Source organism: Oenanthe melanoleuca, chromosome 1A (genome assembly GCF_029582105.1).
Source record: "Oenanthe melanoleuca isolate GR-GAL-2019-014 chromosome 1A, OMel1.0, whole genome shotgun sequence".
Taxonomy (NCBI): Eukaryota; Metazoa; Chordata; class Aves; order Passeriformes; family Muscicapidae; genus Oenanthe; species Oenanthe melanoleuca.
Genome location: NC_079334.1, coordinates 16,487,219 through 16,500,881, shown reverse-complemented (window position 1 = coordinate 16,500,881; position 13,663 = coordinate 16,487,219). Strand labels below are relative to the sequence as shown.

Sequence of the window (13,663 nt, the reverse complement as noted above, 5' to 3'; positions counted from 1 at the left end):
CATAAAAATCATGATTGTAATTTACAATCCATTTACAGTGATAACAGAGAGAAGGAAGAAGACAAATGCACTTGTTTACAAGACAGAACCTAAATCTCCTCATATACACCATCTCATAAGGCAGGCTGCTATTTGGGTCTGCAAATCATGACAATCCCCATTCTACCTATGTATGTCCATCAAAGGAGTTATCTGGGTTTCTGCATTCACAAATCTGCACCCAGCAGTACTACAGCCTCCACCAAACCCCTCTAAAGCATGCACACACTAAACACACACAGCCTGCACATGCAAATTCTTTGGGCTCAGATGTAGTTTGTGTGGGACTATACAGAGATTCCAAGTCCAAAACATGTCAGACCAAAGAAGAAAAGGAATGTTGAAACTGAGCTCCACTTGATCATGGATGGGCTGACAGGGGAAGGGATCCACAGTGTGAATCTGCTCCACAAACACTGCTCCATGGGAAGTAGAATGAAGGCTTAGATGGAGACATGCACCTTTTCCATTTCTGCCATCAAGTGGAATAGGAAAGCTTTGAAACTGCTCATTAGTAAAATGAGTAAAATTAGTAAAATGCCTTAAAGAGAGTGGCCTTGCACTGATAGACTTTTTCATCAGTTTATATGGAAAGAATTGCTATTAAAGGGTGGCACACACGACTGTCATCATCTGCAAGGAAGAGCTGTAGTGAATTGCAAGCATCACCTCTTAAGCCCTGAGGAACCACTGTCCTATGAGGTGTTTGATTTGCAAGTCCCTTGAGACAGGAGTACTATCCAGGGCAGAGCAAATGGAATAGTGGATGCAAAGATTCAATGCTCATTTTTCCCTGTCAGCTTTAATTCTGCACAGCTATGTTAAAATGACATATTAACTCAAAGAAGTTAATTGTACTTTTCCTGCCTTGCACCAGTTGAGCAGAGGATCAGTAGCTCACGAGACACACTCATCAGGTTCCAAGTCCCCACAGCACATATTTCCAAAACCATTTTTAAATATAGGTTATCAGTCACACTTTATTCTTGAAAATGTATGTATTTGAGTACAAATGGTTTATATTTTCATTGCATCCATCAGTGGTTTGCTACACTAGGTTACCTGAAGTATAATAACTGCTTGTTTCAGATTTTCTTATGTAAAAGGTGAGCTTTTACTACTCACAAAATTTAAATAACCTCAGTGCTGTGCTTGGATGGCTCATTGCTGACTCATTTCATGTTCACCTAGATGCACTGCAGAGATGCCACTCTATACTACTTGTAATTGTTTGGCTTGATTTAAAAAAGAAGATACCTTCATTTAACACGGCCTTAAAACAGTACCCCACAGATGGGGGGGTAGTAAAAGGCCATATAATATGAAGCACTCATTAAAAGAGAAAGACCATTTGGCATATGAAAAATAACTTAGTTAAAACCAGAACAAATTCTGTCATCACATAGAGATGCATCAACCCTTTAGTGTTATATATACATCATATTTCATCTAAAATCATTATCTGATGTTAAATACCAGCAACAATCAAACAGGAGTCCAGTTTAAAAATGAGAACCACAGCCCCAGGCAGATAAACCCTGCACAGTTGCCAACCTGAAGGAGGGGGCTGAAGATGAAGGCCACAGGACAGTGCCCACACAAGTCATGTCATAAAATGGGGCACAAAAATGAACCAATTCCATACACTCTTAGTGCATGGGTTTTGTAAATTAATACTGACACAGTGGTCAGATCAGCAAAACACAGCTCAGGAACAAATGCCTGGAGAAAGCCAACAAATAACTTCTGAAATCTGCTTCATGGGTAAGAGCAACACATCACTCAGAAAAAGCCTGAGGTGAGAGGCCAGGAACAGTGGGATCTGTGCTTGAAGATTTGGACTGTGCCCTGCTTTGGGGACTGCTGCAGGAAAGGTAGGGGACAGAGGACAACAAAAGCACAAGGCTCACAGGAAGCTGGGATGCAAGTGAGAGAGCTCAGGTGACAGAAGTGGCCAGGGCAGGAAAGAGGAAACAGGCTGGGCAGGAAAGTAAGCAAGGAGGGAAGCAGGGCTCCAACAAAGAAGTGGGGGGGAAAGCAGGACTAAACAGAGAGGAAGGCAAAAAAAGTGAAATTACAGCTTTGTATACAAAGCAAACCCTTCTTTGGAAAACAAAACAAAAAAACCAAACAAAAAAAAACCCAAGAAAAAAATCCATTCAGTTGCTCTTTGAAAGCTTTCAATACAAATTGCCAGAATGCAAATATACTCCCATGCTTGGGAATCACTGTTTTGCTCTGCATATTTAATCTAATTTATCAAGCTTCTTAGTACAAATTAAGTTACAAGGTAATCAATTAGATTGAAAACACAGCTTGTTTCATTGTTTTAATTTTGCACTGTAAGCATATTCCCCCTATTTTAACAATTAGCTAATCAAAAACCATGAAGTGTTTATGTAGCTTGCCTTTTTGTCATTCAAATTCCACTCCTGCTAATGCACCAGCCAGCGGAGCTCCAGCTACAATTTTAAAGCCTGGCAGAAAATACACACAGGGAAGTAGGGAACTCAGAGAAACCACAGTGTGGAGCTGGGCTTTGAGAAAGGAAATGAGGGCTCTGGAAACCACAGCTCTTTTCCAGAATAACAGACAAACAGCCTCAGGGACTGCAGCCTGTTTTCTCCTGGGATGTTTTCTAGCAGGACTTCTGCAGAAGCCAGTGCTTTACATGGTTAGAGCAGCATGGAGGGGATGTTCTTGTACCCAGAGGAAGCTGGGGCTGCTCTCTGCAGATTCAGAAGGTTTTCCCATGATGTGAGGGCTGTATCAAAGGCAAGGAGCACAGAGGGAGTCCCTCAAGTGGGACACTGCTGCCTGATGGCAAGGAGGACACAACTGGGTGGGGTGTTTTGGTTTGGGCTTAGTTTAAATCACATATAGGATCTAGAACTGAAACTAGAAGTGCTTGTTGTCTGCATTATATTTGTGATTTACAAATCACAATATTACACATGTAACAGCCCAGTAACTGATAGAAGTGTCTTCAGTGCTCCTCCTCCTTACAGGAAGGGAATAGCTAGATAACATTATGAGCTCTGGTTATATATTTGTCAGTTTATCAGCCCAGAAAGGGAAGCAATAAATCCCTAATTGCTGGCCTCTGAGGACATGTTTTCATTAAAACAGCTTTGAATTGCTTTATTTGCTACTGTCCAGCAGCAATTGACTGCAACACAGGAATTATTCCCCATTTCTCACAAATACACTTCCATACAAAATTCAGGACAAAATTTTCTATGTAAAACTGAAGCCCGCAAAAATAATTCTCATCTACACAGCAATATCCTTTGCATTAATTTTATAATAAAAGCACACAACAGTCTGATGAGTCTGGAAATGCAGCTGGAATGTCTTACCCCATACCCATAAGCAAAGCTCCAGCCTGTAAGTAAAACATATCTCCAAGAATCATAAACTGGGAAATTCAAGTTAATGGAAGGCTATACTTCAATTGATTTTGTGGTCAGAAGAGTCATGCTGCATTTGCAGGAAACATGGAGAAGCTCTTCTATACATAGGGGTAAAATCAGCAGAATTACACGTCCTAAATGGGAGAGGAAGTCTTCTCAGCTGCTCACATGAAAACTAGGGAAAAGAAAGACATAAACAGATGGTCTTGAGATTTTCCAATTACAAGTCTTTTTGGCAACGTACAACTGGAGGAATTCCAAACATTTGTCACTTTGACATCGCTTTGTGGTAAGTAATGGGATTTTGGTACTCACAAATTCTGCAACATGCTGCAATCTAAATGAAAATTATCACTCAAGGAATTAAAGTCATCTTAGAACAGGTACCAGTCTAACAGAAGCAAATCTCAAAGGGCATAAGGAAAACTGGTTTTAAATGATGCTTATTCATAGATTCACCAAGATTTTGCAATAGAGACAGAAGATTCAAGCAACTTTAGGCAGGCTGGGCATACTCACACTGTTGCTGACACTGCAGAACTGCAACCCACCCATAAGGATAACAGGCAGACTGCTAAACACATTCTTGGGTTTTGAAGGAAGAAAGATTAAAAATAAAGGAACTCACAACACTTTATTACTGTAAAGTGTATCAGTGCTCCAGGTTCCCATGTTACATTAGGTAAATAAACCATGTAATAGCATGCTCAATTCCACAGCTACAGGTACCCCAACCCTCTTATCAAAGTGCACCACAGAACCTTATTAGACTCAAAAAAGAAACCCAGGTACAGAACCACATACTTTCCACCCTCATCAAGTTAGTCTTCCAGGGAATTCCAATGAGGCAACTGAAAGAGAGCTATAAAAATCTCTGGGTGGTATAATAACAGCTAAAGAAAAGAAAGGAGTGGGCACTAATTTCATTTCACGTGATGGTGTGGAAGTTTCAACACCAAAATTTCTTTCAGAATCTGAATGTTGGCTGGAGTTCCCTAATTACTGTATTCAGTGCAAAATAGCCAAACAATTCATTTGAAACTCATAAGACCAATTCCAAAACGAAAACTATGTTTGAGAAGACAGAGTACTTAGCATTCAACAGAAAACAGCAGTGAGGAACCAAGCTAACACTTCCTGACATAACCCAAACTATGGTTATATTTTTTAAAGTCACAGCCCATAAAAGCCAGAAACAGCTGTTGGGTTCATTAAACTGGTTATATGCCATCCAAAATTAGGACTTCTGTTCAATGATGTGAACTATTTGTACGAGAAACCTGTTTTTAAATCCAGAAAATAAAACCTTTGCTTACTTGTTATTGGTGGGTCCCGTTGCCAAGACATCTGACTGCAGCTTTGGGAAAAATCCTTGCTCATACTTCCCTTGGCCAATCTTCATATCGAGCAGGTGGGGGTGGATGGCCGTGTGGTCAATCTTCATCAGCCGCTGCTCGATGGACTGGGCTGCAGGTGACAGTCACAGGTGAGCGACTGTGCCACCACCCACCTGGGGTGCCACAACAGCAGTGCTCATGCTCACACCCTGGAAACCCTCTAGGAAGTTAAACAGTGCCCTTAGACACAGAAATCTGCCACTCACAGAGGTGAGGAGACACTTGTGCTGTAGGTTTTTAAGTTTTGCTTTAAGTCTCTTTACCGACACAACGAGCACTGGTGCACACAAGTTAGCTGTTAAGCAAGCAGGTATTTACAGGAGCCCACGAGATGCATTAGGGACTGGTGAGAGCAGTGCAATCTTTCCCTGAAATTCCTTGTTTGATTTGTTTCTTCTTCAGCAGAACAGAGATCTCTAAGGCCAGCTGCAACCCCTGTGGGACTGGGCACCTTGCTTAGCCCCAGACACGTTCCCTGGGCAGATGCATGGCAGGGGGACACCTGAGTTTTGCAAACATCTGGGACTATAATGATCCTCCTCCTGAAATTACATATGCCTTTACTGGATGATAGGCCTTCAAAAAGCATAGCTAACTGTAGCAAGGCCTGAGCAGCATCAAGAGGATGAGCAGATTCTTGGAAACAGGGAAGGCTATGGTAAGAGGGAAGAGAGCTCCCCATCTCAGCTCCACTGAGACTAAAGCAGTTCAATCCTTTTCTTCAAGGACTTGAGAGTTTCAATCTCAAACCTCAAGCAGAATGAAAATAAAACCTGTCACTCTCAACTTGTGAAGAACTTGGGAAAGGAGGTGTATGGGCAAATTCAGCATTTAATTAGCAACGTTAATATTCAACTCTTTCTAGCCCATCTATTAACAGGCAGACCTGTTTTTTCAGCATATCACAGCTAGTGAATACATATGCAAAATGTGGAAGCTAAATCTGTTTTCCATTTGTTAAGAACAACATAGAACTAATTTCCTAATTTCTAAAACTGTGATGGGAAAGAAGCTGTCACAAGATTTACATACATTATCATTAGAAACTCAGCAAGTATTTTTTTCCCCTCTAAAAAAATAAAAATCACTTTGCATGGCTCCATTTTGGAGAAAAGGAGTGGGTAGTGTGGGGTCAGAGGATTTGAAGGGTTCTGAAAATAGTTAAACAAACAGGTGCTGGATCAGTGCTGGGGTCACATATACTGTGAATGGTAAATATGAAGGAAAATTGGTATTACTATCAGTTTGCTGCTTTTCACAAGACAGAAAATGAGGTTCTGGTGCCACAATATCTGCCAAAACTAGACGCTGAATAGACAGCTGACCTGCAAATTAGAATTGGGTTTAGACAGAAAAAAGCTAAACAGACACAGATTTCTATTTCTGACATGTTTATAGCAAGTAAAAAACTAAAGGAGTTAAACCAAAAAAAGACCCATGAGAAATGGGTTTACCCTAGCTTACTAATATATGTCCCAACAAATTTAGGAGTATAATTTCCTTGTATTACTGAGAAATTAAATAAATATTTGCACAAGCATTAAATAAAAAATTCAAGTATAATTTGAAAAGGCATCCTGTGACAGTAAAAGAAAAAAATTCCAAGCCTTCAGTACAGTGTATTGTTCATTAACACTGAACATCTATTGCTGGAGGTACTAAATATGCCACACAGGATTATGTCCCCTGCTGCTCTAACCAAATGGTGTAAGGCAAAACAATGTCTTTTTATGGGAAGGGGGAGACAAGGCCAGTGGAGCAGACACTAGGGCTCAACTCCTCAGTGTGGCTGGCACTGGTCCCACCACCAGGGTGAAGGAAAGCTCTCCTGGCAATGGAACAGGAGCTGCCCAAAATGAGAAACTGTGAGCCAGTTCCATTTGGGCTTGGCTTGATTTTATTAAAGACACCAGCCCGGGAGAGCTCAAAGGGAAGGTAAAGGCTCCTGCTGCTTCTGGTGTTTAACAGCATACTAAAGTTTTTGCTCAGATGAGATAAGGACACTGCTGAGTCCTCCTCAAGTAGCTCTAGGACTTCCTCATCAACTGCAACACTCAGATGACAAAGGACCTATATTTCTTGGTGGCTGACACTGTACTTTTGAATATTTTACCAGCCCATCTGAACATACCTGCTTCTTTCAAAGTGCTGCATTTCTGGTAGTTGGATGTCCTCAGTGCAGGGGCCCTGACATTGTATAGCCTTATTTTCTCAATTCGGGAGTCAAAAACTCGTAGAAAAGGGTCCTTCTCTTCCCACTGGGACATTATCTTATTGTCTATGAAGGTTGCAAACATCTGTGTTTCGATGAAGTGTGAAAGGAATGGGAGGTAAGGCTCAGGCTGGTCTGAAAGGAAGGAAGCCTGAAATACAGAACAGCTCATTAGTGCCATGTTCCTGCCCAGCCATCCTTTGGCAGAGAACTGACCCAGCAGTCAGCAGGAAGGCTTGGACAAGGCTTCCCCCACCAATAAACCACCTCTCAGAGAGCTGTGAATCTATCTACAAAGGGGTTTGCTTCACAACTGTAAGAAATAAGCAGTCAAGGAGGCTTTGTGACAGCTAAAACAAAGGGAATATGGAGTTACTGAAGTAATGCTCATGCTGCCTGCTTTTTCAGAGCAACCTAGCAGCTCTCACCCATAATAAACCCTGTGAAATGCATGGCAGACCATCCCATGTGCCCCCTTGGGACCTCTGGGCATTGTTGCCTGGGACCATATAACTTAATAAGGTGTCACACATATCAAGGTGTGTACAGTGCTCTTTAGCTGATGCTCTTCTGTGATGTTACACAGGGCAATTAACCAGGAATTTCCAATTAGAATTTACTGTGCCTCTAAGTCTCTAACTGAGCTTTGAAAACCCTAAACTTAACAGCCCATTTTATTGCAGAAACACTAGCAGAGATTGCCTAAACAACCCCATTCTTTTGAATGCTGCACTGTTTAATGCCTGAAAACAAACAAGCCACTAAAAGGCACAGCAGCAATTTTTTTCAAATTAAAAACTGATTCAGATCAGTACTTAGTCTGTTTCTCACTGTTCATCATTTTAACCTTTTCCTTAGAGAAGAACTTGTATCTAAAAAAGATGATGGCTAAGAACACTATCTGCTTTGTAGGGTCACTCAGCAGCTGTGCAAGCTGCCCAGCATTTCCCATTCCTTTTGCTATCCTCCCATCTCTTTATATCCCCATTTTTAATCTTGAGGGATTTGTTTTCTCTCTTATGCATGCACTCCAATAGAGTCATAGCAATACTCTCTCAGTGATAACCTTCTTCAGAACAATGTTACCCATTACCAAAAAACTCTACCATGAGATTAGGAAAAATGAAAGACTAGATTTGTTTTTTTTTGTCTCAAGTGTGCACCTCTTCTCCCAACCAACAAAAAAAAAAAAGAAAGACAGAAAAAGAAGTCACTTTGCATTGCTACCCTTCCACCAAGCCCACGGGAGCAGCCCCATGAGCTGGGCAGAAGCCTGCCAGCTTGGTTTGTGCAAGCCAGGATGGCTCTGAACAGCTCAATGGATGTGCTCCGATTTACTCTGGCAGGAGATCTGGCGCTGTGTAATGGAAATGGACAAATCTCCCAGTGAGGCAAATGAGGAACGGCAGATTAAAGAGTACCTAGGCTATATATACACAAATCCAGCCATCCTCCCTCCCCCTTTTAGATGGGGACACGAACACATGGCTATCTTTACTTTGTCAAAGTTTTGCATTTGTTCCCTGTTTGTCAGCCACGACTCCATGTCAGGGGCAGCCTGGATGACGAAAGCCTCGTAGTCTGCGAACATCTGCGTGAAGCGGTTGGCAAAAACCTCGCGGAGCTGCACGTTGAGCTTGTAGTCCCTCAGCTCCAGCTCCTCACATGACAGCTTCCCATCCTTCTCCTCTGTGAGGGGGCTGGTGATGGTCATTTTCTCCATGGTCACGCCCGTTTTCTTGGCCAGGGCTTGCAGGCGGGCGATCGTCTCGTTGCCTTTCAGCAGCTCGTACATGTTGAGGGCGTTGCTGGGGATGTTACCATTCTTCTTGTCATTAACCAGGTCACTAAGAACCAAGTTCTTGAGTTTGGTGGCGCTGTCACTGCAGTGCAGGTTGCCTTCTGGAGGGATCCCATGCTGCAGGAGAACCTCAGAGATTTCCTGAATAAACTCCAGCTTGTTGGGGAACTGTGGGAATTCCTCCGGCAGTTCGATGAAATGGTTATCGATGTCTACAAAGCACAAGTTTGCCTGAAATACAAACAAATGTCTCAAAATGGACACAGCACTAAACTGGTTCCCCTGTGATGTAACCTTTTTCGCCCTTTTTAGCCTTTCAGTAAAGGAGAAACTTTATCTCTCTCCTCCAGACAGAAGGGTAAGTGCACATGTATGCAGGACACTTCAGCTGTGTTGTCTAGCCCGTGACATTTCAGACTTCAGTAAGGCTGAAGGTCAACTGAATGACAAATAAAGGCTCCTGGCTCTCTCCTATTCCCCCAGGACATGAAGACCCCAAACTTTCCACTGCAAAGATTTCATATGCTTTCCCAGAGCGGCCAAGGACACACTACCAAGCAGGAAGTGCAGCACCACTTCTCAGCCCATGTAAATACCCTTTGTGTGAATTACTGCATCTCACAGGCACATTTACTTTACCAGGATCCAACTGCAAGAAGCCTCTGCAGCTGTGCTACCAAGAAATGAGATGTTTAGTGAGAAAGATAATGCTGCTTCAAGCAAAACTATAGAAGAGGGTCTCATGGAAATCCCTTGGGATTATGTCTGAGAACAGCTTGTCCACTAGAGGCCAAGTCTTATTTCCCTACTCCCCTGACCCCTTGTTTCCATGGAGCCTTTTAATATTGGCAATTCCTTTGCCTGAGACATAAAGAGAGTGCTCTTAGCTTTGCTATGAATGGAGATGGATCTCAGCTTGTAAGATTAAAGCTAAGTGAAGACATTAATCTAGCAGAGCAGATACTTTTACTAGGAAAGTGTAGATGGAGGGATAGAAGAATCCCACATAAAAATTAATTACATTGCAAATACACCCTCAGGAATAATAGCAGCATGAAAAACAGTAATTGATCTTCTGAATGGCAGCTTACATCTGAAATCCACTGTCTGAGTGCACTGAGTAAAATCTTAAACCAGGTCAGACTCCCAAGGTGCTGAGCTCTGATGCGTTTGATCCTGGCATAACACTGCAGAACAGGAGATGCAGAAAACCCATATGGCAGCAGCAGGTCTTTGTTAGCCTGACTTGGACATTAGCACAGTTCCTCTGCCTTCTCCAAGGCACTTTTAGTGTTCTTTACTTCTTACCAAATGCCCTAGACTAATCTTCAGATTATGTGAAGATAAATGATTTCTTTTCCTTCATTTTTGAAAAGGTTAATTTTCAGCAGGACAATATATTCCACAGCAAACATGTTTGTAATACACTGGATATTTCAGGGATATGTTTATTAACATTCATCACCTTTCACATAGATACTTTAAAGGATATTAGGATTAATGCAGTAAAGCAGAAGTGTCCCTTCAGCTTTTTCATATTAAATTTAGTCTGTACAAAGAAAAGCATTTCTTCATACAAAATGATTTGCTTTGTTTAACTATGCAGCTATTACACAGTTGTGGTATGCTTTTAGCTCAGGGACTGCCTTCTTATCTATCAATATTTCATTTCAAAGGCTTTTTAATTTCAGCTCTGCATATAATTTACAAAATTTGAAAAATGAGATTTGGATTCAGAAAACCCTTGGGGAATTGGTCTCACTTCTCTCTTCAAAAATATCTGATGATTAAAGTTAATGCAGGGAGATTAGTAACCTTAAGACAGCATGATGGCCAGTTGTTAGAATTTTTATCTCTAACAAACAAATGGTTTATATTTAGAGCAAGAGCTTGAAAAGCTAGCCCCTGGCCCGAACAATAAAGGAATGCTGATGTGAACAGCACTTCATCACTGCTCGCATGCTGAGGGACTTTTTTTTATTGTCTAGAGGAATTTGAGATTCAAGATCTTCCCTGTTCAATATGCCTTCTTTCTTTCCCTCTCCCACAGTTACTGGACCTGTGGTATTCATAAATGCTGGTATTTTTCACTCATTTGTTAAACATCATGGAGGGGGCAGATTCCACCCCACTCTTCTATCCCTGGTGATATTTGTTATTCCAATGATACTGCAATATCAAATACTGTCACATTTAAATTTTAATTTAAGGAAAATGACAGCTTAATCTGCTACCCAAAAGCATGTGACTAATAATGTTAACAATTGCAGTAATTATGTAATATTAGCATGGTTTTACTGAGGAGCAGTAGATAACAGCTTTGCTTCCACACCAGTGCAGATGGCATGTGCTTCAGTCACTGTATCCATGAGGTAAAACTTGATTTGCAGTTCCATGCCACCAAGGGTGACTCAGTCACCTTCATGCAATATGGAAAATAGACCTTTATTAAAAATTGTATTACCCCTGCCCTGTGTTTATCCTTCCACTTCCACACAAAAACTCCCACTCCTGCACATTCTCCTCTGCTGCTGCTCCCATTTGCCTTCTCAGGCAGAGCTGGTATTTGGAAACCTCAAAGACTCTGCCCCCAGGAGAGTCCCCTCAGCACAGCCACTGGCAGGAGATGTTACTGCTGCATGAACAGATACTCTTGGAGTTCCCATTGATTTTGAGAAAAAACGAAGTTTAAAAGCACATGCCATACTCTGGTTCCAGTCACCATCTGGAATGCAGACAGATGAGCCATATTCCAAGGACTTTGCCATATAGCCAGGTTAAAATGTGAAGCAGTTTTAATCACCTTTGTCAAATTTTAAGGAGAACAATCTCCATTTCATTCTCCACCACCAAGGATTTAGCCCTGAGATTGAGAGGATGACCACTCCTTCCTTTTTTTTTCTCTCTAAGTGGTTCATAGGCACAGTATTAATGCAAACCTGGCTTATTTGAGGCCAGGACATTGGTCTAGTAATAGACCAGGAACACAAGGGCTCAGCCATGGATGGATGGAGTCAGCAGGACAAGGCACGCTCCTCAGCAGAAGGGGGACAAGGACAGGTTTACACCATCTAGCAACTGCACCTGAGATCCAGATCCATCAAGATCCTCCCCAAATGAAATGCTTTTTAGCCCTCTGTCAGTAGGACTCTGCCACTGATGGAGTAACAAAACTGGGTGAAGCATGTGATGTAGGGAAAGCCAACAAACTTTCAGTTTTGTCACAACAAACAGCAGGAGGAGAAGCATTTAGAAATCAGAACAGTAAGAGGTACTCACTAAATTCAGAAATGGACCAAGAAGGGCTGTGGAGACTTCCCTACTACCTCAGTCCTGCTGGCAATCAGTTTCCACAGAGCCAGAAAAGCCTCCTAACACCAGGCATTATTTTCCAGCAGTAATTCACACAAATATTAAAAAGGCATTCCAGGATAGCAGCCCCAAAGGCGGATACTAACCTCCTGAGGCAGCTCCAGCTTGGAGCGGTCGGTTCCCTCCTTAGACTGCAGCCCCATCAGGTAGGGAACAGGAGCATCCAGAAAATGCAGGAGAGAGGCAGGAAGGATGGGGACGTACACATGCTGCCACTGGAATGGGAACAGCAGTGTTGTGATTCCCTCTGCCACCGTCATCAGACGCTGATAATCTAGACATGGGGGAGAGAAAGACAGGATTGAATCCCTGTGTTCTGCTTTTGAGATCTCTTTGGCAAGGACATCAGTGACAAGACAGAAACCATGTTTATATGATAAGATGTTGTTTGGAAAATAAGACAGCACATAAAAACCTTAAACATCATTTAATCTGTTAAAGCTCATTCCTCCCATAAAGAAACTGCTGGGTATAGGTATTCATACCATATCTTGATCTATTCTGTCATTAAATTAATTTATTAAAATGACACCAACAGTTCTGTCCCTAGCACAGGATTATAATACTCTAATTCCATAATAAGCACATATTTTTACATGGGAAAAAGAGAATGACATGAACTTCAAGCAAACATTATGGTTTCTTGCTTGCCCCTGCCTGCCTGCTTCTGCTCTAGTTGCTACTATTTCCAAAGCTGAATGCACTTTCCAGAAGACTTGTCTTGGCCACATACCAGCAGAAGTTTACAGTCCCTAAGTATATAAAAGCAATGCTTTTAAGTTAAATCCAAACAGAAGCCTAATATAAATTTAGTTCTCAAAGATATTCTGTGTAGCTAGTATATTTATATTACGTTACTTCCCAAATTTGTATTTAACCCACATTGCTTTGCAATATTTTGATTTTAGTAAGCACATTGTGCATTATTTTTTAAATTAAAATTCATTTTAGTCCAGCTGAGCTGGATGTTCCAGAATTTGGGTAAAAGCAAATTATTTATCAAATATCCAGCTGGCATTATGAAATACTACAAGCTATTAATTAGTACAAATGAGAGGATAAATTGAGAACAAATTGTTTCAATCAATCAATCAATCAATCACATACTGGTCTTAAAGAGATGGTCATCCCTACAGCAAATCTTAAACTGCAAACAATCCATCTGGAAACAGGTAAAGACTCCTGGGCTTGTAAGCTCCATGGCTGTGTCCAAACCCAAGCCGTATCAGTGCCAGGCAAATCTCACAATCTCTGGCTTGAGCAACCAAAAGATTTTCCCTCTCACAGAGGCCAGACCCAGATCCTGGGTAACACTTGGGTTGTTGCCCATCTCTCCTAATCCTCCCTGCCCCACTCCTGGAAATGAAAGATACATGGATGAACACCTGGTTCTGAGTCAGGTGAGAAGGCTTTTTCCTACAGCCCCACT

The 13,663-nt window shown here is 41.7% G+C and overlaps 1 protein-coding gene across 3 annotated transcripts in view; it reads right to left on the bottom strand.

Annotated features, from left to right (window-relative positions):
• Positions 1 to 13,663, bottom strand: part of DENND5B (DENN domain containing 5B) — a 102,513-nt gene that overhangs the window by 27,075 nt on the left and 61,775 nt on the right. For all 3 annotated transcript variants that reach the window (XM_056482605.1, XM_056482603.1, XM_056482604.1), the window contains 4 exons: positions 12,321 to 12,508; positions 8,560 to 9,093; positions 6,981 to 7,212; positions 4,769 to 4,919 (listed from right to left, as the gene is read on the bottom strand). In XM_056482605.1, coding sequence (XP_056338580.1) covers positions 4,769 to 4,919; positions 6,981 to 7,212; positions 8,560 to 9,093; positions 12,321 to 12,508 — 1,105 coding nt within the window. The remainder of the gene's footprint in view (positions 1 to 4,768; positions 4,920 to 6,980; positions 7,213 to 8,559; positions 9,094 to 12,320; positions 12,509 to 13,663) is intronic.